The sequence below is a fragment of the Eubalaena glacialis genome, chromosome 9 (assembly GCF_028564815.1).
Source record: "Eubalaena glacialis isolate mEubGla1 chromosome 9, mEubGla1.1.hap2.+ XY, whole genome shotgun sequence".
Classification (NCBI taxonomy): Eukaryota; Metazoa; Chordata; class Mammalia; order Artiodactyla; family Balaenidae; genus Eubalaena; species Eubalaena glacialis.
Window position 1 is genome coordinate 22,881,065 of NC_083724.1, and position 27,484 is coordinate 22,908,548.

General features: G+C 36.9%; 2 protein-coding genes across 2 annotated transcripts in view; both read left to right on the forward strand.

The window, feature by feature from the left end:
* SHOC1 (shortage in chiasmata 1) overlaps positions 1-27,484 on the forward strand; it is a 93,930-nt gene that overhangs the window by 30,192 nt on the left and 36,254 nt on the right. The window contains exons 7-15 of the mRNA XM_061201036.1: positions 318-468; positions 1,426-1,527; positions 2,612-2,720; positions 10,295-10,389; positions 11,126-11,368; positions 16,861-17,274; positions 20,245-20,364; positions 21,343-21,519; positions 25,599-25,703. Of these exons, the coding sequence (XP_061057019.1) occupies positions 318-468; positions 1,426-1,527; positions 2,612-2,720; positions 10,295-10,389; positions 11,126-11,368; positions 16,861-17,274; positions 20,245-20,364; positions 21,343-21,519; positions 25,599-25,703 (1,516 nt within the window). The remainder of the gene's footprint in view (positions 1-317; positions 469-1,425; positions 1,528-2,611; positions 2,721-10,294; positions 10,390-11,125; positions 11,369-16,860; positions 17,275-20,244; positions 20,365-21,342; positions 21,520-25,598; positions 25,704-27,484) is intronic.
* LOC133098271 (heterogeneous nuclear ribonucleoprotein K-like) lies at positions 6,381-7,917 on the forward strand. The gene is given in 1 exon segment (XM_061201035.1): positions 6,381-7,917. A coding segment is annotated over 1 exon segment (1,392 nt). The 5' UTR covers positions 6,381-6,412; the 3' UTR covers positions 7,805-7,917.

Below are 27,484 nucleotides of genomic sequence, written 5' to 3' on the forward strand. Positions count from 1 at the left end.
ATTGTTTTTAATTTAGAATTTTGAAAATTTGTTATTAACATAAAAGAAGATACTTCTGCATCTAGGGATATTGTATGTCACTAATGTAATCAGTGGCCATGAAGGATATTACTCAGAGAGAACATTGCTTGTAATATATTTTTTTGGCTGCTACACTTACTTTTTAAATAAAATGTATGCAGAGCATTAAAATTTTTGAGTGTGGGTTTAGTTTAAAATTTGGTACACCAATTAAGCAAATGTATCTATTTATGAACTCAGAAATATTTATTTGGAAAACCTCACTAAAAACTAGTTTTACCTATATGTTATTTCAGCCATCATTTTTGCCTGAGTGTGAATTCTTAATATCTACAAGCCTCAAACAAGAAGTTGATATTCCATCACTCTCAGAACTGAAGGAGTCATTAAACTTAATGCCAGAAACAATAAATTATGTAGATGAAAATGAAAAGCTTTTCAAAAGAGGTGAGAGTTAATTTTAAAATCTGTTACTTGTTAGAAGTACTTAATAATGTTTGTTATAAAAATTCTTGTTCATTAAACTTTTTTCTCAGCCTTCAGATTTTTGAAGTGTCCTGTAAGTTTACACAACGAAATCTCAAAATTATTATTGATAAGACACTTTTCTCATTGTCTCCTCTTTATACACTTGCAAGCTTAAAATGTCTCTGAAATTAATCTAACCATTTCAAGATAATTATAAAAATAGAGCTAAAACACATATGACTGTTTTAATTTTTTTGAGTTATTTTCTTATACATAGTGACAAAGCACTAACAACTTCTATGCTGACTTTAGAAGCTCAGAGTAAGGTTATGATTCATGGAATCAGATGACTGGGAGAGTCATAACCTAGAATTTAGATGGTTTCTTCCCAGTTAGACTAGTAAATATTGTTGAAGTCTTTTAATATAATTTAAGCCCCAATATTTAACTGTCCTCTCATACATTCCAGTTGAAATAATCGAAGATAAATAACATTAGGGAGGAGTGAAGGGGGATTTGTGATATCCATTGAGAATAGGGATGCTTGCCATCAACAGAATTGAAGGAATTCTTGCAGACAAGACTAAATCAAGGGGATTACTGATGAGCCTACAAGTCAAGCAAGGTAATGAAAAGCCAACCTAAGTAAATAGATCAAATTTATACCAGAACTTGGAAATCTAGCAGAGCTCAAAACTGCAGGTGGCCCATGGGCTTGTTAGAAGGACACAGATCTGTGCATGGCAATGGAAAAGGACAGGTGAATTTACTGAATGACTGTGGTGCTACACTCCCAGCCTTCACTTGGCCCTGATGGTGTACTAAATGACTCCTCAGAATCATTGCCACTGAGGAATGAACAAGATTACAGAAAAACTAATATCATAGTACTTTTGCTGGTAGTAGACTTTTTCCTTTTTTTTTTTTTTTTTCCAGATCTTACTATCAAGCATGGAATTCACATTGAGGATATAAAATGCAGCTCCACAGAAATTTTGGCCATTCAAAGTCAATGTGAACCAGAGTACAAGGAACCAGGTAGAAATTTTGAATAAATCATGGAGCTTATCAGGGGATACCTATATATGATGTAAAAGTACAATACATTCACATATAAAGTCTACTATGAGACAGTTTTCATGTTTAAAATTTGATTATTGCAAGCCAAGTTGTTCTTTTCTCTTATCTATCCCTTTACATTTGTTACTATTATTAACATCCTTCTAGCATCAAAAGAGGAGAGTTACAAAGATTGAGGAAGAGGAATAGAGGAAATAGCATTAATATTAAAAATAGAAATCTTGTAATTTTATAGCTCAGTTAAAAAGAACTTTATATTTTACCTCAATATTAGCAATCTTGCTGACCCTTGTTATACTTTTGTAAATTTAACTTTTTAATCCCCAAAGCAATCACATCATTATTGTTACTATCACTATCCTACCAAATTTGGAATCTCAGAATCATCTCTTGTTCCAGTGTAATGCCAGATTGTATTGCTCCCTAACTATGTTGATGATGCTGTTATTTAGTTACATTTATATCTGATCATATTAATCATCTATTTGGAAGTATACTGCTTTATTTATGAAAGTGACAGAAACACACTGACTACTTACGATAAATGAGGATTAGTTTTTCAAGCCCACCCTATAAAAGATATAACTCTGTGCTAGGCCACCTAGACTCCATACTTTTTAAGGTGAAAAATTACTGTCTATTAATACTGTTTGTTTAACATCACCAGTATTTAGTATGGAGATAAAAATAGTACTACCTCTTAAGTACTGACAACATAAGTTGTCAGAATTGAAAACATTATTACACATAAAATCTTAGAATTTATCTTATATAGTAAACAATAAAGTTTAGTTGCCAATGTATTTTTTAAAAATCACTAGTATCATAGTTGAGACACCATGTGGTATATGTGTAATCCTTTATATGGATGGAAATTTAAAACTGTTATTTTGTATTTCAAATAACCCAAATTTCTTTTGATTGAAAATTTCTCTTGTAACACAATGATCAAACATAATAGTTGCTTACAAAAAGTTATGAATTATACATAATTTTATTCAATGTTTATGTAACATGATTTTTAAAATTTTATATATTCTAGTAGAGTTAGAAATGCCATTAACTCATCTACACCTAACAAACCAACATTCTTCAGTGAATTCATTATGTGCAGAACTTCAGAAATTTCCATCTTCTCCTGCTTGTAAAGTGTAAGTAAAGATTAAGTCTAGAACTCAAATTGCAATTCAGAAGAAGCAATCTTTAATTAAATCTCTCCATATAAAGTCAATTTCCCAGATAACTCTGTGAAAAAAATGTAAGAGATTAAATAGTGTTCATAGTAAGCAACTGAAGGGAATATATGAATATATATTTACATAATTGTTTTTATATGCATAGAATATCTTTAGAAGGGCACACAAAAATCAGGTACTGTTGGTTGAGCCCAGAAGGGAACTGGGTAACCTGGCAATATAGGAGCTAGTAAGTGATCAAGCTAGGCTCTTTTATACTTTTAGTATTTTGAATGTGAATATATTACCATTAAATATAAACAACTTGAAAATTTTAATTTTAAATTTAAAATTTAAACAATCTGCTTAGAACATTGCCAGTGGATGCTTACCAATGACACTGCCTCTGTTGTCACTCACTACCATGAAATACAGTGTAGCGGTATATTGGTTTGTTAGGGCTGCCATAACAAATACCATAGACTGGCTGGCTTAAACAACAGAAATTTATTTCTTCACAGTCTAGAGGCTAGAAGTCCAAGATCAAGATATCAGCAGGATTGGATTCTTTCTGAGGCCTCTCTCCTTGGCTTGTAGATAGCTGTCTTCTCCCTTTGTCTTCACGTGGTCTTTCCTCCATGCATGTCTATGTCCTAATCTCCTCTTCTTAAAAGGATACCAGTTATTTGGATTAGAGCCCACCCTAATCACCCCATTTTAACTTAATTACCTCTTTAAAGGCCCTAGCTCCAAATACAGTCATTCTAAGGTACAGAGAGTTAGGGCTTCAACATATGAATTTTGAGGGGGACAAATTCAGCCCATAATAAGTAGTTAAGAGCCCTGAACTAGAGCCAGATTGCCTGGCTGTATCATTTACTAGCTCTGTGATCTTAATTGCCCTGTGCCTCAGTTTCCTTATCTGTAATATTGGGATAATAATTGTACATACCTCATAGGGTTGTTTTGGGGTCTTCCAAAAGATTTGTCATACCTCTCTGACCAGGAAGAGCCAAGGATAGCAGAGCAGTGTGTTCAGTGGTTGAACGATAGATTTGGCTATCAACTTACTTCCCTAGGAGTACCAGAGATCACATCCCCTCTCTAACAGAGGACATCCACTGACCTTCTTTACCTGTGTCAATGTGGTATTGGTGTTGGGGAAACCAGATATGTAGAACCAAATACTGAGCCACAAATCTGTTCAGTACAGCCCAGGATGGTCTGTAATCTTCTCAGAGTTTATACTGCAGGGTTGGATCATTGTATTCTAGTTTGAGCCAAAATTGCATAGCTTAATAGCCTAGCATCTTTGTCCTCTGAGTCTGAGATAGCTTTGATTGCTATCTTATACCATACAGCATACCTGTAATTTAATGTTTTTTATGTTAGATTAGTCTGCCATCCTGGAATAAAGTCACCTCATTCCCCTACTTCTTATGCTAGTTACACAACTAAGAACATAACCAGTACAACCCCCTTCTTCCCCACTGTAATCCTGGAACTTAATATGTCCTAAAATAACACAGTTTAAGGAAAATTACAGGAACGTCTCCAAGTCTCTAATAAATCATTCCCAGAGTGGACACTGTGTGCTGGGTTTTGAGTTCTTAGCTGTGACTGGCTGATCTGCCAGAGGAGAATGCTCTTGGATTACTGGAAGCAACTGGAGCATCTCACCACTAGCTGCTCAGGCTTCTATTAATGGTCTCAGGAAGGTGTCACAGCATAAGGTGGAGGAGCCTGACATTGAGGGCCCCAATTATCTTCATCTTCTGGCAAAGAGGTATTTCCTTTGGGGGGTAACTTTGTGCTATACAGAACTCTACCATGAACTAGAACTGCCCATATCAGATATGAACTCTAAAAAAATAGCATGGGATGAGTACAGAAACTACCTAAAATTGGTTTAAATATTTTTAATCCCTTTGTTAAGGTGCAAGATGTTTATTTGCAGGACCTATACTTCTTTTTTTGTGTGCTGTTTTACTCTTTTATTTACTCCATATACCCTAATCCATCTGTTAAGGCAGATTGGCAGTTAGAAACAAAAACTAGCTGAAATTAGTATAATCTTGAATTCCAATCTGATACTGAAAGTATTTACTTAAACTGCAGTAAACTCTTTAATCACACAAGTTATATACCTACTTATTGTTATAATTCAAATATCTAATGAGAATTTATGAAACTTGTCTTATCTGTGTATGATGATTTGCCAAAGTTAGAACAAAAAGACTTTTTTTTGGTGTTTTAAATAGCAATGTTATTTTATTTTATTTTATTTTTTAACATCTTTATTGAAGTATAATTGCTTTACAATGGTGTGTTAGTTTCTGCTTTATAACAAAGTGAATCAGCTATACATATACATACATCCCCACATCTCTTCCCTCTTGCTTCTTCCTCCCTCCCACCCTCCTTATCCCATCCCTCTAGGTGGTCACAAATCACCGAGCTGATCTCCCTGTGCTATGCGGCTGCTTCCCACTAGCTATCGGTTTTACATTTGGTAGTGTATATATGTACATGTGTCGAGAAAAGGGAACCCTCTTGCACTGTTGGTGGGAATATAAATTGATACAGCCACTATGGAGAACAGTATGGAGGTTCCTTAAAAAACTAAAAATAGAACTACCATATGACCCAGCAATCCCACTACTGGGCATATACCCTGAGAAAACCATAATTCAAAAAGAGTCATGTCTATTTACAATAGCCAGGACATGGAAGCAACCTAAGTGCCCATCAACAGATGAATGGATAAAGAAGATGTGGCACATATATACAATGGAATATTACTCAGCCATAAAAAGGAACGAAATTGAGTTATTTGTAGTGAGGTGGATGGACCTAGAGTCTGTCATACAGAGTGAAGTAAGTCAGAAAGAGAAAAACAAATACCATATGCTAACACATATATATGGAATCTAAAAAAAAAAAAATGGTCATGAAGAACCTAGGGGCAAGACGGGAATAAAGACACAGACCTACTAGAGAATGGACTTGAGGATAGGGGGAGGGGAAGGGTAAGCTGCGACAAAGTGAGAGAGTGGCATGGACATACATACACTACCAAACGTAAAATAGATAGCTAGTGGGAAGCAGCCACATAGCACAGGGAGATCAGCTGGGTGCTTTGTGACCACCTAGAGGGGTGGGATAGGGAGGGAGGGAGGGAGAGATACGGGGATATATGTATATGTATAACTGATTCACTTTGTTATAAAGCAGAAACTAACACATCATTGTAAAGCAATCATACTCCAATAAAGATGTTTAAAAAAAAAAAAAAGAGTCATGTACCACAATGTTCATTGCAGCTCTATTTACAATAGCCAGAACATGGAAGCAACCTAAAGTGTCCATTGACAGATGAATGGATAAAGAAGATGTGGCATATATATATACAATGGAATATTACTCAGCCATAAAAAGAAACGAACAAAAAGACTTAACGCTCGTTCAAAGCATTACGCTCGTTAAAAGCCTACGCTCGTTCTCTTGTCTAGCTGTGACCGGCAGAGGCAGCGTGGCGGCATAGGGACGGTAGCCTTGCCTGGCTACTGTAGCACTAGGGTGTCAGTTGGTCCTGCCCAGAACACTTCAGTTCTGCCCTGCAAGTATGTATTTAATAACTGATTGGTGTGTCCCTTTAATACAAGAAAATGGAAACTGAGCAGCCAGAGGAAACCTTTCCCAACACCGGAACCAATGGCGAATTTGGTAAACGCCCTGCTGAAGATATGGAAGCTGAACAAGCTTTTAAAAGATCTAGAAACACTGATGAGATGGTTGAATTACGCATTCTGCTTCAGAGCAAGAATCCTGGGGAAGTGATTGGAAAAGGAGGCAAGAATATTAAGGCTCTCCGTACAGACTACAATGCCAGTGTTTCAGTCCCAGACAGCAGTGGCCCCGAGCGCACATTGAGTATCAGTGCTGATATTGAAACAATTGGAGAAATTCTGAAGAAAATCATCCCTACCTTGGAAGAGGGCCTGCAGTTGCCATCACCCACTGCAACCAGCCAGCTCTCTCTCGAATCTGATGCTGTGGAATGCTTAAATTACCAACACTATAAAGGAAGCGACTTTGACTGCGAATTGAGACTGTTGATCCATCAGAGTCTGGCTGGAGGAATTATTGGGGTCAAAGGTGCTAAAATCAAAGAACTTCGAGAGAACACCCAGACAACAATCAAACTTTTCCAGGAATGTTGTCCTCGTTCCACTGACAGAGTCATTCTTATTGGAGGAAAACCTGATAGGGTTGTAGAGTGCATAAAGATCATCCTTGATCTTATATCAGAGTCTCCCATCAAAGGACGTGCTCAGCCTTATGATCCCAATTTTTATGATGAAACCTATGATTATGGTGGTTTTACAATGATGTTTGATGACCGCCGTGGACGTCCTGTGGGATTTCCCATGTGGGGAAGAGGTTGTTTTGACAGAATGCCTCCTGGTCGGGGTGGGCGTCCCATGCCTCCATCCAGAAGAGATTATGATGATATGAGCCCTCGTCGAGGACCTCCTCCACCTCCTCCTGGATGAGGGGGCCGGGGTGGTGGCAGAGCTCGGCATCTTCTTCTTCCTCCGCCACCACCACCTAGAGGAGGAGATCTAATGGCCTATGACAGAAGAGGAAGACCTGGAGACCGTTATGATGGCATGGTTGGTTTCAGTGCTGATGAAACCTGGGACTCTGCAATAGATACATGGAGCCCATCAGAGTGGCAGATGGCTTATGAACCACAGGGTGGCTCTGGATATGATTATTCCTATGCAGGGGGTCATGGTTCATAGGGTGATCTTGGTGGACCTATTATTACTACACAGGTAACTAGTCCCAAAGATCTGGCTGGATCTATTATTGGCAAAGGTAGTCAGCGGATTAAACAAAACCGTCATGAGTCAGGAGCTTTGATCAAAATTGATGAGCCTTTAGAAGGGTCCGAAGATCAGATCATTACCATTACAGGAACACGGGACCAGATACAGAATGCACAGTATTTGCTGCAGAACAATGTGAAGCAGTATTCTGGAAAGTTTTTCTAAGACTAGTGAAGAACTGAAGGAGTCCTGTGTCTTTTTTTTTATCTGCTTCTGTTTAAAAAGCCAACATTCCTCTGCTTCATAGGTGTTCTGCATTTGAGGTGTAGTGAAATCTTTGCTGTCACCAGATGTAATGTTTCAGTTCCTTACAAACGGGTGGGGGGTGGGGGGGTGTGCAGAAACACTGAAATTTTGAAACAGCAGCAGAGTGAGTGAATTTTAATTTTTGTTCATTGGTGGTAGTTTAAAAAAAAATCCCCCCATGTAATTATTGTGAACACTTTGCTTTGTGGTCACTGTAACATTTGGGGGGTGGGACAGGGAGGAAAAGTAACAATAGTCCATATGTCCCTGGCATCTAGTCAGAGCAGTGTGCAGAATGTAATGCTCTTTTGTAAGAAACGTTTTACGATTTTTAAAATAAATTTAGTGAACCTAAAAAATAAATAAATAAATAAATAAATTAGCCGAAGGTTCCAGGGCCATTTGAAACAAAGGAATTTTCTCATCACTGGCGAAACGTAAATTGTTTCCATTGGTTCATGACTATAAAAACTTAAAAATCCCTATTTAAAAAATAGATTTACACCTCAACTGTGAAACTAAAAACAAAGAGAAAAAGTGTTTAAAAAAAAACAGAAAGGAAAAATAATATGTAATGTTATTATACTCTTAACTTGCTTTTATGGCCCTAATTACTTTTATTTCAGAACACAACATTTTGGCTGGAGGTAGGCCCAGTTAACAAATATTCTGAGTTCCTGCTACATATAAAACTCTATGCTAGATTTTATGGTGCTAAAAAGAAAAGTCTGTATGGCGTTGCATCTTTATTTCCACACTGATTACTGAATCGTGAATATATTTTTATACATGACCAAAGAAGATATCAAATTCAGACATATCTTCAGAAAGCTCCATTAAGAATGAGAATAGGGACTTCTCTGGCGGTCCAGTGGGTAAGACTCCACGCTTCCACTGCAGGGGGCACGGGTTCAATCCCTGGTTGGGGAGCTAAGATAGCTGCATGCTGCGCAGTACAGCCAAAAAAAAAAAAAAAAAGGAATGAGAATATTTGTCTGTATTATTGTTTTCTGCTGAGCATGGCTTGCCTAAACATTTTCTCTTCCTTTCACTTTAAAATAATCGCCTACAATATGAGGTGTCTAGTTGTCAAAGAGACCTTGGTAAGGTTGAAGAATTGTCTAGATTCTCAAATATTGCCACCACATTCCAGATTTTTTGATTATGTGGGTAAATTGGATGGTTTAGACGTAAGACCTAGTTGTCTGCTACTACTCAGAACTGTCAATTTAACTAGCAATACCTACAATTAGCATGCTCATATATGCTCCATACGAACAGAGAAACAAAATACAATCAATTCTCACTTAGGAGGGAGTGGGAGGTTTGGGGCATAGATTAAAGGGTTTGTGAATTAATGGTCTCTTCCCTACCAAGGCTAATAACTTCATACCTACTAATAAGCTGTATTTACTGATTTACACTGCTTGTCATACATACTTCCTTCTCTCCTCAGCACCCAAAACACACAAACAGACACACATCGCTCACTCACACACAAGACTGAAGGACTTGAACTAAACTTTAGGACCTGTCACTTCCTGAGAAGGTAGAGCAGACAGAACTTGTTCATAGTTCTGATCCTCAGCCAGTAGTAGCTCCAGAAATTCTGTTTAGAATGGACTTGGTGGGGACAGCAGTTTTATAAAAATTTGTGTTGAAGCTACCATTTTGTACGGTAAGCAAGGTAATTTTGTGTAAATCGCATTTTTATTTTGGGTGGCTTATAGTGTTGGTGCTAGCAGGGTTTATGGAAGGAAATGCTAAAACCCTCCCAAGTCAGTCCCCTCTGGCTCCAGGTTCCACTGAAGGAAATGGAAGGAAGTAGAAGTAAGTTATAGGAAAGCAGGAGCAGTTAGGGAGCTGACAAACTGACAAACCTTCCTAGGGTAGGAGGAAGTAAGCATTTGAAATTTGGTCTATGGAACTCTCTACTTCAGTTTACACATTTATAAAATAGAGTTCATTTTTTAAAAATAAATTTATTTATTTTATTTTTGGCTGCGTTGGGTCTTTGTTGCTGCACGCAGGCTTTCTCTAGTTGCGATGAGTGGGGGCTACTCTTCGTTGCGGTGCGCGGGCTTCGCATTGCGGTGGTTCTCGTGTTGCGGAGCACAGCCTCTAGGCGCGCAGGCTTCAGTAGTTGTGGCGCACGGGCTCAGTAGTTGTGGTACATGGGCTTAGTTGCTCCGCGGCATGTGGGATCTTCTCGGACCAGGGCTGGAACCCGTGTCCCCTGCTTTGGCAGGCGGATTCTTAACCACTGAGCCACTAGGGAAGCCCTAAAATAGAGTTCATTTTTGACATGTTTTGAGTGTAGAAAATACTTAGAAAAATACTTTTCTTGAAATTTTATTATGCAAAAAGACAATATAATTAATAAATTAAACTTTAACTCTTCTTTTTCAGTACTTTGCTTATTGCTGAAGAATCAGCTAACAAATACTGTATGGTGTGGCAATCAGAAAGCTGCAGAAGCTCTTTGAATCCATTTTTGTTTAGAGGTAAAGATTAATTGATTTTGAATGCTAAATAGAAAGTATAGATAAAAGGTACAATCAGTAGAAATGTATTGTCAGTATTATTATTATTATTATTGAAAACACTGTCATTATAAAAAGCACCATTCCAAAATTAGGATTTCAAAATTTATAATTCTAATTTTGGGTTGAGGCTTGTAATGCAGTTAATAATATTAAGTAGTTGTGCTACTTCAGTTCCTCCATACAATATTCTGTGTCCCTACTTAGGCTAAAAAGTAATGAAGCGGAAAGTTCTGTGTCACAATATTTAAAATGATAGTCATCATAAAAATCTGATAAAATATATCATCTTGTTTAGGCTCATTATAATGAATTGGAATTTCTGATTTAATAAATCTTACGTTAACTCTTCAAAATATTGTCGAATGTATTAATTTAGTAATTACTAAAATGGTCAAACAAAATAATAGTTCCATCTCCTACTAAATAGTAGAATAATTTTAACTTCATGATATTTCCGTAAGTTGAAATAAACCTTTATGTGACTTCTATTGCTATAATATTTTGGACTTTTACAAATATTAGCATCTTGAAGATGAAATACTAGACATAACTTTATTTTACTTTTTTTCTAATTTGTAAAAATCTATTTTGTAAGAAATTTCCAGTGTGGTTCTGTTTATTGCGTTTTTTAATCTTTTTTGCCCTGTGGACTGTTTCTCACTATTCGTTTTTTGGTTTGTTGTGGTTTTTTAAGTGCCAAGAACTGAAGAGCCCAACAGTCTATATTCAGTTGCAGATTTTAAAAAGATATTTTCTATTGAAGAAGAAAGCCTTGTGGTTAATCCTGAAAACGCAGAGTGGTGGAAACAAGCAGGACTAAATCTGATAATGACAGAAACTTTGGAACATCTAAGTACATATCTGTATCGTAATAATCTATCTTCTGATGATAGTAAACTGGAGACATTTTTGCCTACCAATGTGCTTCAATTAAAATGTAAGTATGTAATAGTAAATATCACTTGTGTAAACATTTTCAGAATGAGATGTTAGATACTGGCTTTCCACTAGGTTATTGGGAAAATAAAACTAAATTCCAACATTCAATATAGCTCTGGCTCCACCAGAATTTATAACTTTGACCTTCACTAAGCCTCATTTTCTTCCTTGAAAAAATGAGGAAGTTTGACTAGCTAATCATTAAATCTCTTTCTGTCCTAAAATTCTATGGTCTCAGCTTTAAATGTCTAGCCATTTTCAATTAGTGTCTTTGTTTTCTTTTATAAATGATTAATTTCTAACCCATTTTCTGTTTACATCAGCCTAGATACAAACCAGCACTGTTATTTTTCAACCTGACAGCTGAGCTTTAAGTGTTCAATAATATCTAGTAATCTCTCTTCAACAATAGAAAATCTTCCTTTGTTACCAAAAAGTTTACTCATTAAGGGTTTTTTACTTGTATAATTTAAGAAGACAAAAATGTCTTTTGAGTTAATGTTTTTTCTTCTTCTGGGAACTTTATGTTCTCCCAAGTTCTTTGAGCATATTTATGATTATTACCTTGAACTCCTTATTGGGTAGATTGCTTATCTTCACTTCACTTAGTTCTTCTTCTGGGGTTTTATCTTGTTCCTTCATTTGGAGCATAGTCCTCTGTCCCCTCATTTTGCCTGATTCACAGTTTTTATTTCTATGTGCGTGGTAGGTTGGGTATGTTTCCCAGTCTTGTAGAAGTGGTCTTTTGTAGGAGATGTCGTATGCGTCCCAGCAGCACACTCCCCACTGGCCACCAGAGCTATATGCACTAGGGGTGCCTCTTATGTGGGCTGTCTAGGCACTTCTGTTGAGGCAGACTGACTAATGTGAGTGGTCTGATAGGCATGGCTGGCCCCTTGTTCAGTTGGTTGCCAAGCCCTGCCCTTGTGTGGAGGCTGCGGGCCACTAGTGGGCGGGGCTGGGTCACAAGGTGGCTGGAGCTCTGGGGGCCCCTGGGGTTACTGTTGGCCCACTCATGGGCAAAGCCAGGTCCCAGGATGGCTCGTTATAGACCTGCGGGTCACAGATCTAGTGTCAGCCTGCTGGTAGGCGGGGTTGGCTTTTGACCCGGCTAGCTGTGGGGCCTGGGGTGTCCTGAAGCTGGTGTCGGCCAGCTGGTGGGTGGGGTCAGACCCTGAGGGGCCAAGGTGTCCCAGAGCTGACATTAGCCTACTGGGGGGAGGCAGTGGGGCTCAGGGGATGCAGTGCTAGTGCCCACCCACTGGTGGGTGGAGACAGGTGCTGGGGTCTCTGGCTGCAGGGTCCTGGGGTGTCATAGCTGGTATTGGCCTGCTGGTGGGCAGGGCTGAGGCCTAGGAGATTCTGGGGCTGTTGTCCAGCCACTGGTGGGCAGGAATGGGTCCTGGGCCTTCTGGTGGTCAGGACCAGGTCCCAGGGTGGCTAGGGGTTCAGGGGTGCCTGCTGGTGGGTGGGGCTGTGTCCCCACGCAGCTAGCTGGTTGACCTGAGGCGTCCCAGTACTAGTCGACAGGCTGATGGGTGGGGCCAGTCCCAGCGCTAATAAGCTAGAGGGAGGATTCCAAAATGGCACTTGCCATCACCAGAATCCTCATGGCAGAATGAGCTCCCAAAAAGTGGCTACTGCCAATTTCTATGTCCCCGGAGTGAGCTCCAATTGCCGCCGGCCTTTTTGGAAATCTCTCCAAGATCAGCTGGTGGGTCTGATCCAGGCTCCTTTCAAAGTACTGCTTCTGCCCTGGGTCTCAGGGTGAGTGAGATTTTGTGTGCCTCCTTTGAGAGTGGAGACTCTGTTTCCTACAGCTCTCCTGCTCTCCCAAAAGTAAGCCCCTGTGGTCTTCAAAGTCAAATGTTCTGGGGGCTCGTCCTCCTGGTGCATGACCCCAGCCGTGGAAGCCTATGTGGGGCTCGGACCCCTTACTCTTTGGAGAGAAACTCTGCAATTAACCTCTGTAATTATCCTCCCATTTGTGGGTCACCCACCCGGTCGGGGGGTATGGGTGTCAACTATACTCTGTCTCCACCCCTCCTCTCTGTCTCATTGTTGTTTCTTCTTTATATCTTTAGTTGTAGAAGATCTTTTTCTTCTGGTCTTCAGGTCTTTCTCATCAATAGTTGCCCTGCAAATAGTTGTACTAATTTTGGTACACCTCCCCATGGGAGGAGGTGAGCTCAGGGTGTTCCTGCTCCACCATCTTGGCCACTCCCCCTCCTCTTTTGAGTTATTTGGGTTGCTATGTATGCCATTATAGTAAATGGAACATACTTAGACTCAATTATACCTTTTTGAAATATGTATTGTTTTAAATACGTATTGTTTTAAAATCAGTTTGTGCAATAGTTAATAAATTTAGCTTTTAAAGGAGCTGGGGAAGTTTACTTTTCGTTTATTACAGAGTAAATAAATATATTTAAAAGTGAATTTTAGGGACTTTCCTGGTGGTGCAGTGGTTAAGAATCCCCCTACCAATGCAGGGGACACAGGTTCGAGCCCTGGTCTGGGAAGATCCCACATGCCGCAGAACATCTAAGCCCGTGCACCACAACTACTGAGCCCACATGCCACAACTACTGAAGCCCACGTGCCTAGCGCCCGTGCTACACAACGAGAGAAGCCACCGCAATGAGAAGCTCGCGCACCACAACGAAGAGTAGCCCCCACTCGCCGCAACTAGAGAAAGCCCGCGCACAGCAACAAAGACCCAACACAGCCAAAAATAAATAAATAGATAAACAATTTTTTTTTAAAAAAGTGAATTTTAGACATTATTGTGTACGTTGGAAGACTGCTCTAAGGAGATAGGAATTGGGGTGAGAATTGTTATCAAGGGATGTTTCAAAGACAGAAGACAGAGGGCTTTGGATGTGGTAGAAAAGAGGGTAGATAAACAGACTAGGTCAAGCAAATGCACACCAGTCTATCCTAAGACCCAGATGGTTACCCATGGTAGAAGAAGAATTTTTAAAGAGATGAGGTCAGATTGTGAGACAAAGAAAAGAGAGAAGATGATTTTATGGGGTCTTCCAATATCCATAATAATGTATTAAATCTATAAAACTATGTATAATCTTTATTATGATATGTAACTATATTGAGGTTACAATGAAACATATAACTCATCTTGTTATCTAGTAGAATTATGAATCCCGAAGTTTCATTCTGAAGTTTAAAAAGCAATAACTTTATCAGGAGCCCATGGCCACGTTGTCAGGATAGGGGTGGTTAAAGAGAGTAGTAGAGGAAAATAATCAGAAAAGTGAAATTGTAAACAGTTCCTATTTACCTACTAAACACTCCAGAATATCTCTAGAAAATATCTCAGAGGTTGCCAATTGGTAGCACTCAGATCCTGTTCAGCCCACGTACTGTTGACCCATATGGTATTTTAATTAGTTACCAGCATTTAAAATTTGGAGGGTTGTACGAAAGTGATCTGTATTTTGAAATTGTCTTTAAAATTCCAAAAATCAGACTCAGATTCTCACATGGCAACAACTGGTTAGGGCTGGTAGTAGCTCACCATTTAGACAGACCATGCACCCTCCAGTTCACCGTAGTTCCCAGCACTCACAAATTGAGGCCAGGTGTTGGTTGGTATTTAGCATTACTCTTGCACTTTTGTCTTATATTTATAATAGTTAAGAGAAAAGTAAAATGTTTCCGATACCAGTATCTCTAATAAAAGCAAAAGCAAAAAAATTTATAGACCACATTTTGGAAGAAAAAAACAAAATCTATCTTCCCAAAGATTATGATTTAAGCACTGGCCCTATACTTCACTCATTTACATTATTTAGCTGGCCTATAAGGCACTTATGTTTTTTTCAAATAAACTTTGAGGTATAATTTACATATAATAAAATGCACTTGTTCTAACTGTACAGTTTAATGAATTTTGACATATGTGTTTTTATACCATGAAACTATCACCACCATTAAGATATAAAATATTTCTATCACCAGGAAGTTCCCTTGTGCTCCATTGCATTCTATAGTGATTCTCCTTCTATCCCACCCTTCTCCCCTACCAGCCTTCACCCCTGACTTCAAGTAACCACTGGTCTACTTTCTGTCACTATATATTAGTTTCCCTTGTTCTGGAATTTCATTTATGGAATCATACAGTATGAACTCTTTTGTGTCTGACTTCTACTCCGAATAACATTTTTGAGATTCACTCATGATATTGTGTGTATCTCTAGTTCATTTCTTTTTTATTACTGAGGAATTTTTCATTATATGGATGTACCAAGGTTTGTTTATCAACTCTCCTGGATTTTTTCTCTAGTTTTTTACTGTTATGAGTAAAACTGCTATGAATATTCTTGTAGAAGTCTTTTTGTGGACATTTGTTGTCATTTCTCTTCAGTGAATATCTAGGAGTATAACTGTTAGGTTTTATGGTAGGTGTTTGTTTAACTCTTTAAGAAACTACTTTTTTCCGAAGTGGTTGCTCTGTTTTACATTTACACCAGCAATGTGTGAGGGTTTCAGTTACTCTATATCCTTGCCAACTCTTGGCATTGAAAATCTTAAATTTTAGCCCTTCTGATGGGTATGTTGTGGTATCTCATTGTGGTTTTAATTTGTATTTTCCTGATAATTAATGACGATGACCATCTTTTTACAAGCTCATTGGCTCTATTTATACCTTCTTTTAAAAAATAATAGCTTTATGGACATGTAATTCACATACTGTATAATTCACCCACTAAAAGTATATACCTCTCTGTGAATACACTAAAAACCATTGAATTACCATTCAAAGTTAGTATATTCACAGAGAGGTATAATCATCACCACAATCAATTTTAGGAGATTTTAATCCTCCCCCAAAAGGAATCTTGTACCCATTAGCAGTCACTCCCATTCTCTGTCTTTATAGATTTGTCTCTTCTGTATGTGCCATAGAAATGGAATCATACAATATGTGGTCTTTCGTGACTGCTTTCCTTTAGCATGTTTTCAAGATTCATCCATATTGCAGCACGTGCATATCTTATATGAAGTATTGATCAAATATTTTGTCAAATTTTTAATTGACTTTCTTTCAAAATATTAAGTTATAAGAGTTCTTTATATATTTTGGATACAGTCTTTTTTAAAGTATATGTATTACAAGTATTTTCTTCTGGTCTGTGGCTTGCTTTGTATGTAAGTTTTTGACCCTTAGAATAACTGCAGGTATGATAGCTCCAAGGCTATGACTTGTTAGACTATTGACAATAGTCTGGAATTCTTTCTTTGCTCAGTAACCTTAGCTCCAGTAGTAGGAAAAAGAGGTGCTGAATTTTTATCCTTTAAAAAAATATTTTATTCAGACCAAAAATTGATTTTAAAAGCAGTAAACAAAGTACTCGTAAGGATCAAATTATATTAATAAGAACCCAGAACTAAAGGTTATCTTAATACCCTAGTAGAACATTCATTTAGGCCTGAAAGTCATTGGATATTTTCATTTTCTGTTTTCAGCATGGCTAGAGCATAAAAGTTGTTCCTCACCTATTAAACTTATTGAGATATCTACAAATGATCATTTATCACCTTCACAAAAGACTCCACCTCTGGCAAAAGAAGTAACAGACTCGTATTTTTCTGATGAATATGTTGCTGTTGAAAGACCACGAAAAGAAGAAAAACCAAAGAATGACCTAGAACTAGGTTATAGAATAATCCGAACTAAAGAAAATAAAGATTACTTGGAACTTGACAGCACAGTACCATCTACTGAATCATCTTCCTCTTCCAAAATTGAAGAAGCATCTTTTAAACATGGTAAAAAACAGGAGAATAATTTGGACCTTTTGCATGACTTTATTATGCTGCGAAATAAGTATAAGACTTGCACCTCAAAGACTGAAGTCACAGACAGTGATGGAAAAGATGGTGAGTAATTTAGTAATATTTTGGTGTAGGTATGATAGCTTCAAGGACTAAATGTATAATTTATTATAGAAGGTAAAGAAATAAAGCTCTTCAGATAAAACACATTATTCTTCAAAGAAGTCAAAGAAAATGTCATTGATTCATGACACATTATATACGGAGATAGATATGGGATATACAGATATAGATGTAGATATGTATTTTCCAAAAAATTTAAAAGTGCATTTGAACTTTTAAGAAAAAACTTTTAAGTTTACTATTTGTAAAAACTCACTTTCTACAACTTGGTCATACAGATTCATAACATTTCTAACTTTTGCTGATCATGCTGCCATTCTTTTTTCTCTTTTAGCTCACAGTTCTACCTCCATATTTTAACTTGTATTTTAATGTGTACTTAAGAACCTTTTGCCTGTTTGATTGCCTATTACTCTTTTTAACTTTATCAAAGAGTTTCTGTTTGAGTTGTAACTGTTTTACATTCATCACTTATAAACATATCAGTAGTATAATGCGTCATATCATTTCACTTCTGGTAAAAAAAAATTCTAGAATTCTAGTATTCTAGAATGTGTTTGACACAGATTACCCAAATGAAATAAGTACAAAAATATTTATTTGTGAGAGTTAGAGTATACTTAGGTCTTACTGTCCTATGTATTGATACTGTTAATGTACACAAGGTCTTGCCCTTGAATAAACTGTAAAATAAGACAAGAAGTAAAATATATACCAAAAATTAGTTTGAGAGTCCAATGAGCTTGCTAACTAAACACCAGAATTGGGCAGAGTACCTACCCAGACCCAGACTATGCTGGACTGGGCCAGGATTCCCCATGGTTGGGGAGCTGCTTGGGAAAAAGTCATGACATAGAAAAGCAGAAAAGAATGCTTGTTCTTTGTGTGCAGCATGATATGACAGCCTTTTATAGATCTATATAAAGTTATATTACTTTGTCAATCAGTGCATTTTCACAATGAAAAATTCAACAAAAATTCAGAAAAGTATTTAAAGATCTCAGAATTTTGTGACCCTTTATGTTTATATATATTAGTCATAAAGTTTCTTCTCATGTAATTGTTTGACCACATTATAACTTACCTTGCTAGGTGACAATTCTATATGTAACAGATCTTTCTAACCAATTTGTACCATAATTCAGAGCATAATTTCTACATGAAAGAATGAGCAAAATATAAAGAATTATCTTATGAATGTGATGCATAAATAGGAATTTTTTAAAGATTTGTTGTTTTCAGGTTTGTGAATGTTTTCAGATTCTATTCATATTTGAGGCCAGAAAACAAAAAAAAAAAGGAAACCAATCCAAAATTAGCCCTGACATCCTTTTCTGATTGTCATACTTGTGATGATGTCTTGTAACAAGGTATATTGGCAACAGAAAATGAGAGAAAGCAACAAGAAAGGAGAAAAAGATAAAAAGAATATTTTCTTATTTTAAAAGTTAGCCATTAATTAAACAATTAAAGGAATACTGATGTTAGGTGGGAATGCTCTGTACTCCTGATGTTTCCTCTATTAGTATTATGTTCCTGGCCTCTTTGCCCTTTAATGTGTTCTCCCCAGAGGAACTGGAATTAATTATCTGTATTGTAAATTTGAAAAAGAATAAATTGGGCATAAGCTTGCAGGAATGAGCTGCCTCACAAGTAACAGGCATTCTCCTCTGCTTCTCTATGTCATGAATCTTTCCCAAGCAGTTCCCCAACAGTGCAGAATCCTGGCCCAGTCCAGTATAGTCTGGGGCAGGGTAGGTAACTCTAATTCTGTTGTTTAATTAACAAGCTCTTTTGACTCTCAGACTAAGCTCCTTTCTCCAACTTAGTTTTTATTAGTAACAGAGGTAATATTTTGATATATATTTTACTTCTTGTCTTATTTTATAGTTGATACAGGGGTGAGAAAGAATGCTACAACTTATTAGGCCCCCTCAAAAACTCCAATAATTTGTAGTATTTAATCATAGCTATTTAAATTATTTATAGTTAATAAAAAGTATACTTGAAAATAATAAAAAGCTAGTTTAGGATATTTTACTCTGTTTTTTTTTTCACTGTGTATTTAAAGCTCATATATTCAAACGTTTCAAGATGGCAATGTTTTTCTAAAATTATCTTGTAATCATATTATTAATGGACAACATTGCAATCTAGTTAATATAACTCTAATCATAAATAAATTACATATATATATATATTTTTTAATCCTCTACAATACTTACAAACGAAGGAAGAAAACTACAGTTATTGAACATTGTGTACCAGGCACTAAATCACATATCAGAGATAAACATGATAACGTTGCTGACCTTGAGAAGCTTACAGTGTAATAGAGTGGACCAGACATGCAGATAATTTCCATACAACATTGTCAGTGCCAGGAGACTATGCCGAGTGCTGAGGAAACAAAAAGGAGAGGCACTTTGCTGGCCTGGAAGTAGAGTGGACAGTTATATAAGGCTTCCTGTAGAAAATGCCTGAGAGCTAATGGGTAAGTAGTAAGAAATGACCTTATTAAGAAAGGATGGAGACAGGTAGGGTTTGGGGCATAGGAGAGAATTAGTAACAGAGGAAGGGTCTGTGGACAGTCACAGAGAAATGAAGTATAACAGTATGTGGCTTTTAGGTGTCAGGAATCATCCTTGGTGTTTATAACACCTTATAACAATATTCGAAGTAGGTATATTAATCAATATTTTACATATGAGGAAACTGAGGCTAGTGTCAGAACTGGGATTGAAACCCTGATCTGATGCCAAAGTTCCTTCCTTTATTACCATTCAGCTTCCTATCCAGCACAATAAGTCCATTGACCTGAATAGTTGCTCAATTTAATACTGATGCATTTCAGAGAATTTTAACAATTATGATCATATTACAAGAGAGCATTTTAATCAACATTAAGTTTCCCTGAACAATGCAAATTAATATTTTTATTAGAACTTCAAGACAAAGAAGAACGTTCTTTAACTCTTCAAGAAGAAAATCCTATTGTTTGTACTAAGAAAACACTAGAGAAAGCAAATCAGGAAAGGAGAGCAGATAATGTCATTGAAATTCAAGCATCAGGTATGCATTATGCTTTTTAAATGCATTCAAATTAAGTAAATTTGAAAGCCCTTTCCTGGGTATCTAGGACACACCTTATTTTCCATGTAATTTTCTTCACTTGTTTCAGATATTTCTTCATTCCAGTCCTACTTTCAGGTTATTTCCAAACCTGGAGTGCCTTATTCACTGCCTCTGCCCCTCCCTCCCCATCACCCTATTCCAGTCCACTAAGTGTTATTTCTTCCTTCATTTAAACTGCTGCTTCCCTACATGCATCAGAGAACAGCAAACTGCAACTCCTCACTCAGACTTTTCTTCCCAGTCTGGAAAAATGAACTGTTGATGGTTGCTCTCTCTGTTCTCTTACCCACCATCAAGGTGGTGTAAATAAGTTATTATTGATTCCTATACCAATTAAAATTATTTGTTCTGCTGTAAAGAAAAATATTCTTTACATTGACCCCTAAAGAACAGCCTGCTTAAGAACATCATGCTCACTATTAAAATCGATAAGGAAATATGACACAAGTTCTTGAATATCATTTCATTCTTTTGGCTAAATTTCATTTATGACCTTTAGATGACAATGCAGATCTTTAAATATTGATATTCTAGTGAAAACTAAAAACACTTTGTCATTGTTATAAATGTGTTCATCTTAAGGTTGTAAGCTAATAGTGGAGGGAAAAGAAAAAAATTATGTGATTCTCTTCCTTATACTTGCCCTGCCAAATTAGTCACTGAATAAATCCTTTCTAATAAACAAGATAGCCATAAAATTATATTAATTCTACAGAGGGTTTTTTTGTTTTGTTTTTACTAGTTTATTTAGAATAAATATCCTAAAATAAGCCTCTATAGAATCTCATGATTTTTAACTCAGAAAAGAATTTGGATAGAGTTCAGGTTTCCATGAAGTAGCATGTATGATTGATTTGTCAAAAAGAACATACCATCCTTATAAAAACACTGCCTTTAATGCTTTCATTTTTGCAGATAGCCAGTGCCAAGCATACTGTCTCCTAGAAGCAGCAGCTTCTCCTATCTTAAAAAAACTTGTATGCCTCTGTACGCTTCCTGCTGCTAACTGGAAATTTGACACTGTTATTTTTGACCAAACAAGGTTCCTCTTAAAAGAACAAGAAAAAGTAATAAGTGATGCTATTCACCAAGGTGAGTACAAATAAAAGTCACATTATTTTAAAGGATATAAATTTATGGATTATTAGAAAGTGCAGAAATTAGTCATAGATGGAGGCATAACTGTAATTCAGCATATGGCACCCATAGACCAATGCTGGAATATCCGCTAAGCAAGGATAAAAAGGTAAGAAATACAAGTGTCGCCTGCTTTTCATGTTTGCTTTATGTCACTTTGATTTTATGAAGACCTACATTAATATCTGTTTTCACTAACTGAAAGAAATCAAAGAGGATTTTCATTTTTATGAAAAAAGGTATTTGCTTCTTTACTCCATTTCAGCTTACAAAAGGTTTCATAGGAACTCTCTATTTTCAGATAGTGGGGGAAACCTGTATCATCTGGCATTGCTTCTCAGTAAAGCTCCTAGTTGACATATATATTACTTGACGGATTCCTCTTGCAGAAACCAAATTAACCCTATTATTGTTAGCATCTGGACCACTTAGGTCCCTCCCAAAAAGGTGGGGGGAGGTCAAAAAGTAAATTGATTAAAGTCAATCCTGGACTTTTGCTTCTGGCCAAAATGGAGTAACAGGGATTGAATTTACCCTCCTTCCAGAAATAACAACAACAAACAAACAAAAAGACAAAGACAAAATAGAGGAAACCAGTTTTTAAGATCCTAGACATCAGGCAACGAAGCACAACGATTCCTGAGAGATGGGAAACAAGTGAGGTGAGCCCTACCATTGCCCTAGCTTACTGCCTTGAAAGAAATGCCAGGCCATGGCACAGGGAGAGGTACCAGAGGCAGAGCTCAGTGGACAATCTGAGTTGAAGAAGCAGAGCTAAGAGTCCAGGGAGACCAAGGCAGCTAAAGTTCAAAGGATAGAAGGTTAGGGGCTTCCCTGGTGTCACAGTGGTTAAGAATCCAATGCAGGGGACATGGGTTTGACCCCTGGTCTGGGAAGATCCCACATGCCGCGGAGCAACTAAGCCCGTGTGCCACAACTACTGAGCCTGAGCTCTAGAGCCTGCAAGCCACAACTACTGTGCCCATGAGCCACAACTACTGAGCCCGCGTGCTACAACTAATGAAGCCTGTGCACCTAGAGCCCATGCTCTGCAACAAGGGAAGCCACTGTGATGAGAAGCCTGCAGACCGCAGTGAAGAGTAGCCCCCGCTTGCCACAACTAGAGAAAGCCCATGCACAGCAACGAAGACCCAGTGCAGCCAAAAATAAATAAATTAAAATAAATAAATTTTAAAAAAAGGATAGAAGGTTAGAGAGCAGAGAGCTTCACAAGGAGAGTCCTAGAAATTTGCAGAAAGTCTCCCTGAAGTATTCAGCAGAGTACTGATCAAAGAGTATATGTGAGGACAATAGCCAAAACATAGAAACAACCTAAATGCCCACTGACAGATGAATGGATAAAGAAGATGTGGTACATATATACAATTGAATACTACTCAGCCATAAAAAAGAATGAAATAACGCCGTTTGCAGCAACATGGATGGACCTAGAGATTATCATACTAAGTAAAGTAAGTCAGCCAGAGAAAGACAAACACCATATGATATCACTTATATATGGAATCTAAAATATAACACAAATGAACTTATCTATGGAACAGAAACAGACTCACAGACATAGAGAACAGACTTGTGGCTGCCAAGGGGGTGGGGTGGGGGAAGGATGGATTAGGAATTTGGGATTAGCAGATGCAAACTATAATATAGAGAATGGATAAACAACAAGGTCCTAATGTATAGCACAGGAAACTATATTCAATATCCTGTGATAAACCATAATGGAAAAGAATATGGAAAAAAAAAAAAAGAACAGCCATCTCAAAAAAAAATAAATGTATATGTGAGGAACTAAACTACCAGAGGTTGGGAAACAAACCATCTGAAAAGATTAGAGGGAATAGTACTCTGAATTCACACGGGGCAGGAAATAATGTCTGTTCCCACCAGCCAGACTAGAAAAACTCATAATTCATGGAGTATTGATCACCGTACTTAGAGAAGTCTTGTCTCAGTGGTGGGGAATAATTATCCCTAGATTTAGCACTGCTCTGGACCTGCCTAAAAAAACCATAAAAGCAAGACTCAAAGTTATCAAACTATTTCCAAGGAACTTAACTGCATCCCAGAACAAAGCTTAAGACTATTTATATGAATACAAAAATATTTAGCACTAACAAGGTAAAATTCACAATGTTTGACATCTGATCAAAGATTGTCAAGCATAACAAGAGACAGGAAAACACAGCCCATAAGGAGAATAATCAATCAAAACAAACTCAGAGCTGACAAAGATGTTAGTATTATCAGAGAGGACACTGAAACTTATTATAACTGTATTCCATACATTCAATAAGCTAGAGACATAAAAGAGATGCAAATTGTAGTTTTAGAGAATAAACTACAATGCATGAGATGAAGAATACACTGGATGGAGTTAATGGCAGATTAAATATTGCAGAAGAAAAGACTAGCTAACTTGTAAGCATAGCAATAGAAACTATCTAAAGTAAAACCCAGGTGGATAAAAGAATAAAAAAGAAGGAAAGAAAAGAGCATAGCGGGCTGTGAAACAACTTCAAATAGCCTTACACACTAGCATTAGAGTTCTCAAAGGAGAGGCAAAAGGGGGTAAACAGATAAAATATTTGAAGAAATAATGACTGAAATCTTGCCAAACTCAGTGAAAGCTACAAACCCACAGATCCAAGAAACTCAATGAACCCTAAGCACAAGAAGCATAATAAAGCTACACCAAGGCATATTATAATCAAGTTGCTCAAAACCAGTGATAAAGAGAAAATTGTCGGAGCAGCCAGAAGGAAAAAAATATATGCTGCAAAAGAGAAACAATGACAAGGTTGACGTCAAATTTCTTGTCAGAAATAGTGCAAGTGAAAAGACAGTGAAATAACATCTTTAAAATACCTGAAAGAAAAAACCACCAACCTAGTTTTCTGTACTAGGCAAAAATACATTACAAAAACCAAGGGGAAATAGAGATGTTTTCAGACATACAAAAGCTGAAAGAATTCATTGGCTGCGGATCTGCACTGTAAGAAATGTTCTCCTAAAGACAGAACAAAATGATACCAAATTTGGTTTCTCTGCTCTCTTCTTTTCCCTTCCTGGTCATGATTGACTTGTTTACACAAGTCCTTCCAGGGAGATACTACCCATAACTGGTTTTTCTGTTGCTCCTTGATTCCCAGTGACCACTGATTATTTGCTTTGATCTTCATTGCTTAAATCAATAGTTTTCATACTTTTTTTTTAACATCTTTATTGGAGTATAATTGCTTTACAATGGTGTGTTAGTTTCTGCTTTATAACAAAGTGAATCAGCTATACATATACTTTTTAGCAGAACTCTTTGTTCAATAAATATTACATGGCATCCCACTATATAAAACAGAGAGAAGTAGAGCTTCTCTGGTTAAATTAGGCCTGGAATCCGGTCTTCTTGGCCCCACTTTTGCATGCAGTAAAATCCGATCTATCATCTTCAATAAGCTCTGGAACTACATGGAACGTATTAATTAGATAATTGTCTTGTCCCTATAAGTACCTCTTTTGTTTGAGTCATATCTTTGGACAAATATTCCCAGGTGTCTACCTCCATTTCAAGGTATTGCTTTACGTTATGATCCTCCACCTTTATCTAAACCAGTTGGCAAGTTATGAGTTTAATTTTCTTCTTGTTTCATAACTGGGAATCATTGTCCTTCTTCCCACCAAGAGTAGAAATAATTGAACATTCTTTGGAAGCAGCAAAGTATGAACTCTAAGGTTAGCTGTAGGGGTTGGAATGCCAGCTCCATCATTTATTCACAAATTGACCTTGGGCAGTTACCTAACCTCGTTAAGACTGTTTTCTCATCCATAAAATCAAGATCATAGTAAACTTGTCTGATAGGGTTATTGTTATAGATTCAATGAAATAAACAGATTATATACAGCTTGGCACATAGTAAGCACTCAATAATAAATGTTATCTATTATTGTTAAGCATTCTGATATATATTCTAAAGTTCTAATGTATATTCTGTCTTTAAATTATGTTTTTGCTTACCTAGGTAAAAATGTTGAAAGAGAAATGACATTCAAGTATGCTGCCCTCTTACACCTTTTGGTAACAATTAGAGATGTCCTTTTAACATGTAGCTTGGACACAGCATTGGGTTGGTGTGAAAATTTTTTATTTCCCCTTTTCTTCCTATTGAAATATTTTGTCTGAAATAACGTTTACTTTTCTGAAAAAGATGCGCTTTGTAAGAAATTATGTAGTTTTTTTTCCTTCTGCATTAAACATTATATATATATTGACATAATTATAATGGAATATATATTTTATTCTACTTATATTCATTAAAAGAAATTTTCTGTAACAACAATCATCACCTAGAAAAATAGGTGTAGGATTCTGTATTCTAGGCCTGAATTACAGACTCCTAATGGCCTTAAGGGATTTGACTGTGTAATCATTATTATGCACTGCATTTTTTAAAACATCTTTATTGGAGTATAATTGCTTTACAATGGTGTGTTAGTTTCTGCTGTATAACAAAGTGAATCAGCTATACATATACATATATCCCCATATCTCCTCCCTCTTGCGTCTCCCTCCCACCCTCCCTATCCCACCCTTCTAGGTGGTCACAAAGCACCGAGCGATCTCCCTGTGCTATGTGGCTGCTTCCCACTAGCTATCTATTTTACGTTTGGTAGTATATATATGTCCATGCCACTCTCTCACTTCGTCCCAGCTTACCCTTCCCCCTTCCCGTGTCCTCAAGTCCATTCTCTACATCTGCGTCTTTATTCCTGTCCTGCCCCTAGGTTCATCAGAACCATTTTCTTTTTTTAGATTCCATATATATGTGTTAGCATACGGTATTTGTTTTTCTCTTTCTGACTTACTTCACTCTGTATGACAGTCTCTAGGTCCATCTACCTCACTACAAATAACTCAATTTCATTTCTTTTTATTATGCACTGCTTTTTAATGTAAGATGACACTTTGACATGCACATTTTAGGTCCTCATTGAATATCTGTGGCTTCGAATCTTTGCTAGATGCAATATAGCTATATAGCAAGATCTTCTGCAATTTCTTTTTTAGTTGTGCATGTAAGTTAGGATATGAATTACTTGAGTATTAAAAATCAAACTATTTTGAATGTATTGAAAATTTTAAAGATTTTGGAAATTTTTTCTAAACTATTAAAATCCTTAAAGTATCTGTCTTACTGCATTACTGTTTTAGGCCCCTTATTGCTGGTTGTTTAGACTTGTTTAGTAATGGTATATTTTTAGGATTATGTTTTATGATTTAAAGTTTCTAGAACCCATTATATACAAAGTGAAAATAATTTTTCTCTGATCTATGACCCAGACATTTTCTCTTATCTGTGACTCAGACAAATATTATTTCTCTAATCCAAGGTTTGGATAAGTACTGGGCAGCAGCAAGTTACAACTGTACTCCCTCTACATCACTGGGAGTTGTAATACTTGGCCAAGTATTATATTAGTATTATCTGGCCAGGTATTGTAACTAAGTTACAGCTACCTTTAGAAAGCCCAACATGATGCTTTTCCTTTCTTCTCCAATTAAAGCATTTGAGTGTTGATGCTGGATGAAGTTGTCTTGTCTCCATTCCCAGACAACTATAGCCCTAGTTTACAGTATCTGTAGCTAGTATAATGGTGTAGTGTCACATGCTTCTGTTTAGTCACCTGTCTTCATTATAATTTTCAGCTGCCATAGAAGATTGTCAGTCCTACCAACAACTAAGCTAACTATAAAAGCATAATAGTAAGGCAGAATATCAGAATCTAGAATATTTGGATTCCCAGGGAGAGTACAGTTGTGACTCACTCGTGCTCAATACTTATCAAAATCTTGAATTAGAGAAATAATATTTATGGAGGATTGCTTAAAGTATATTCACCTTTAAGT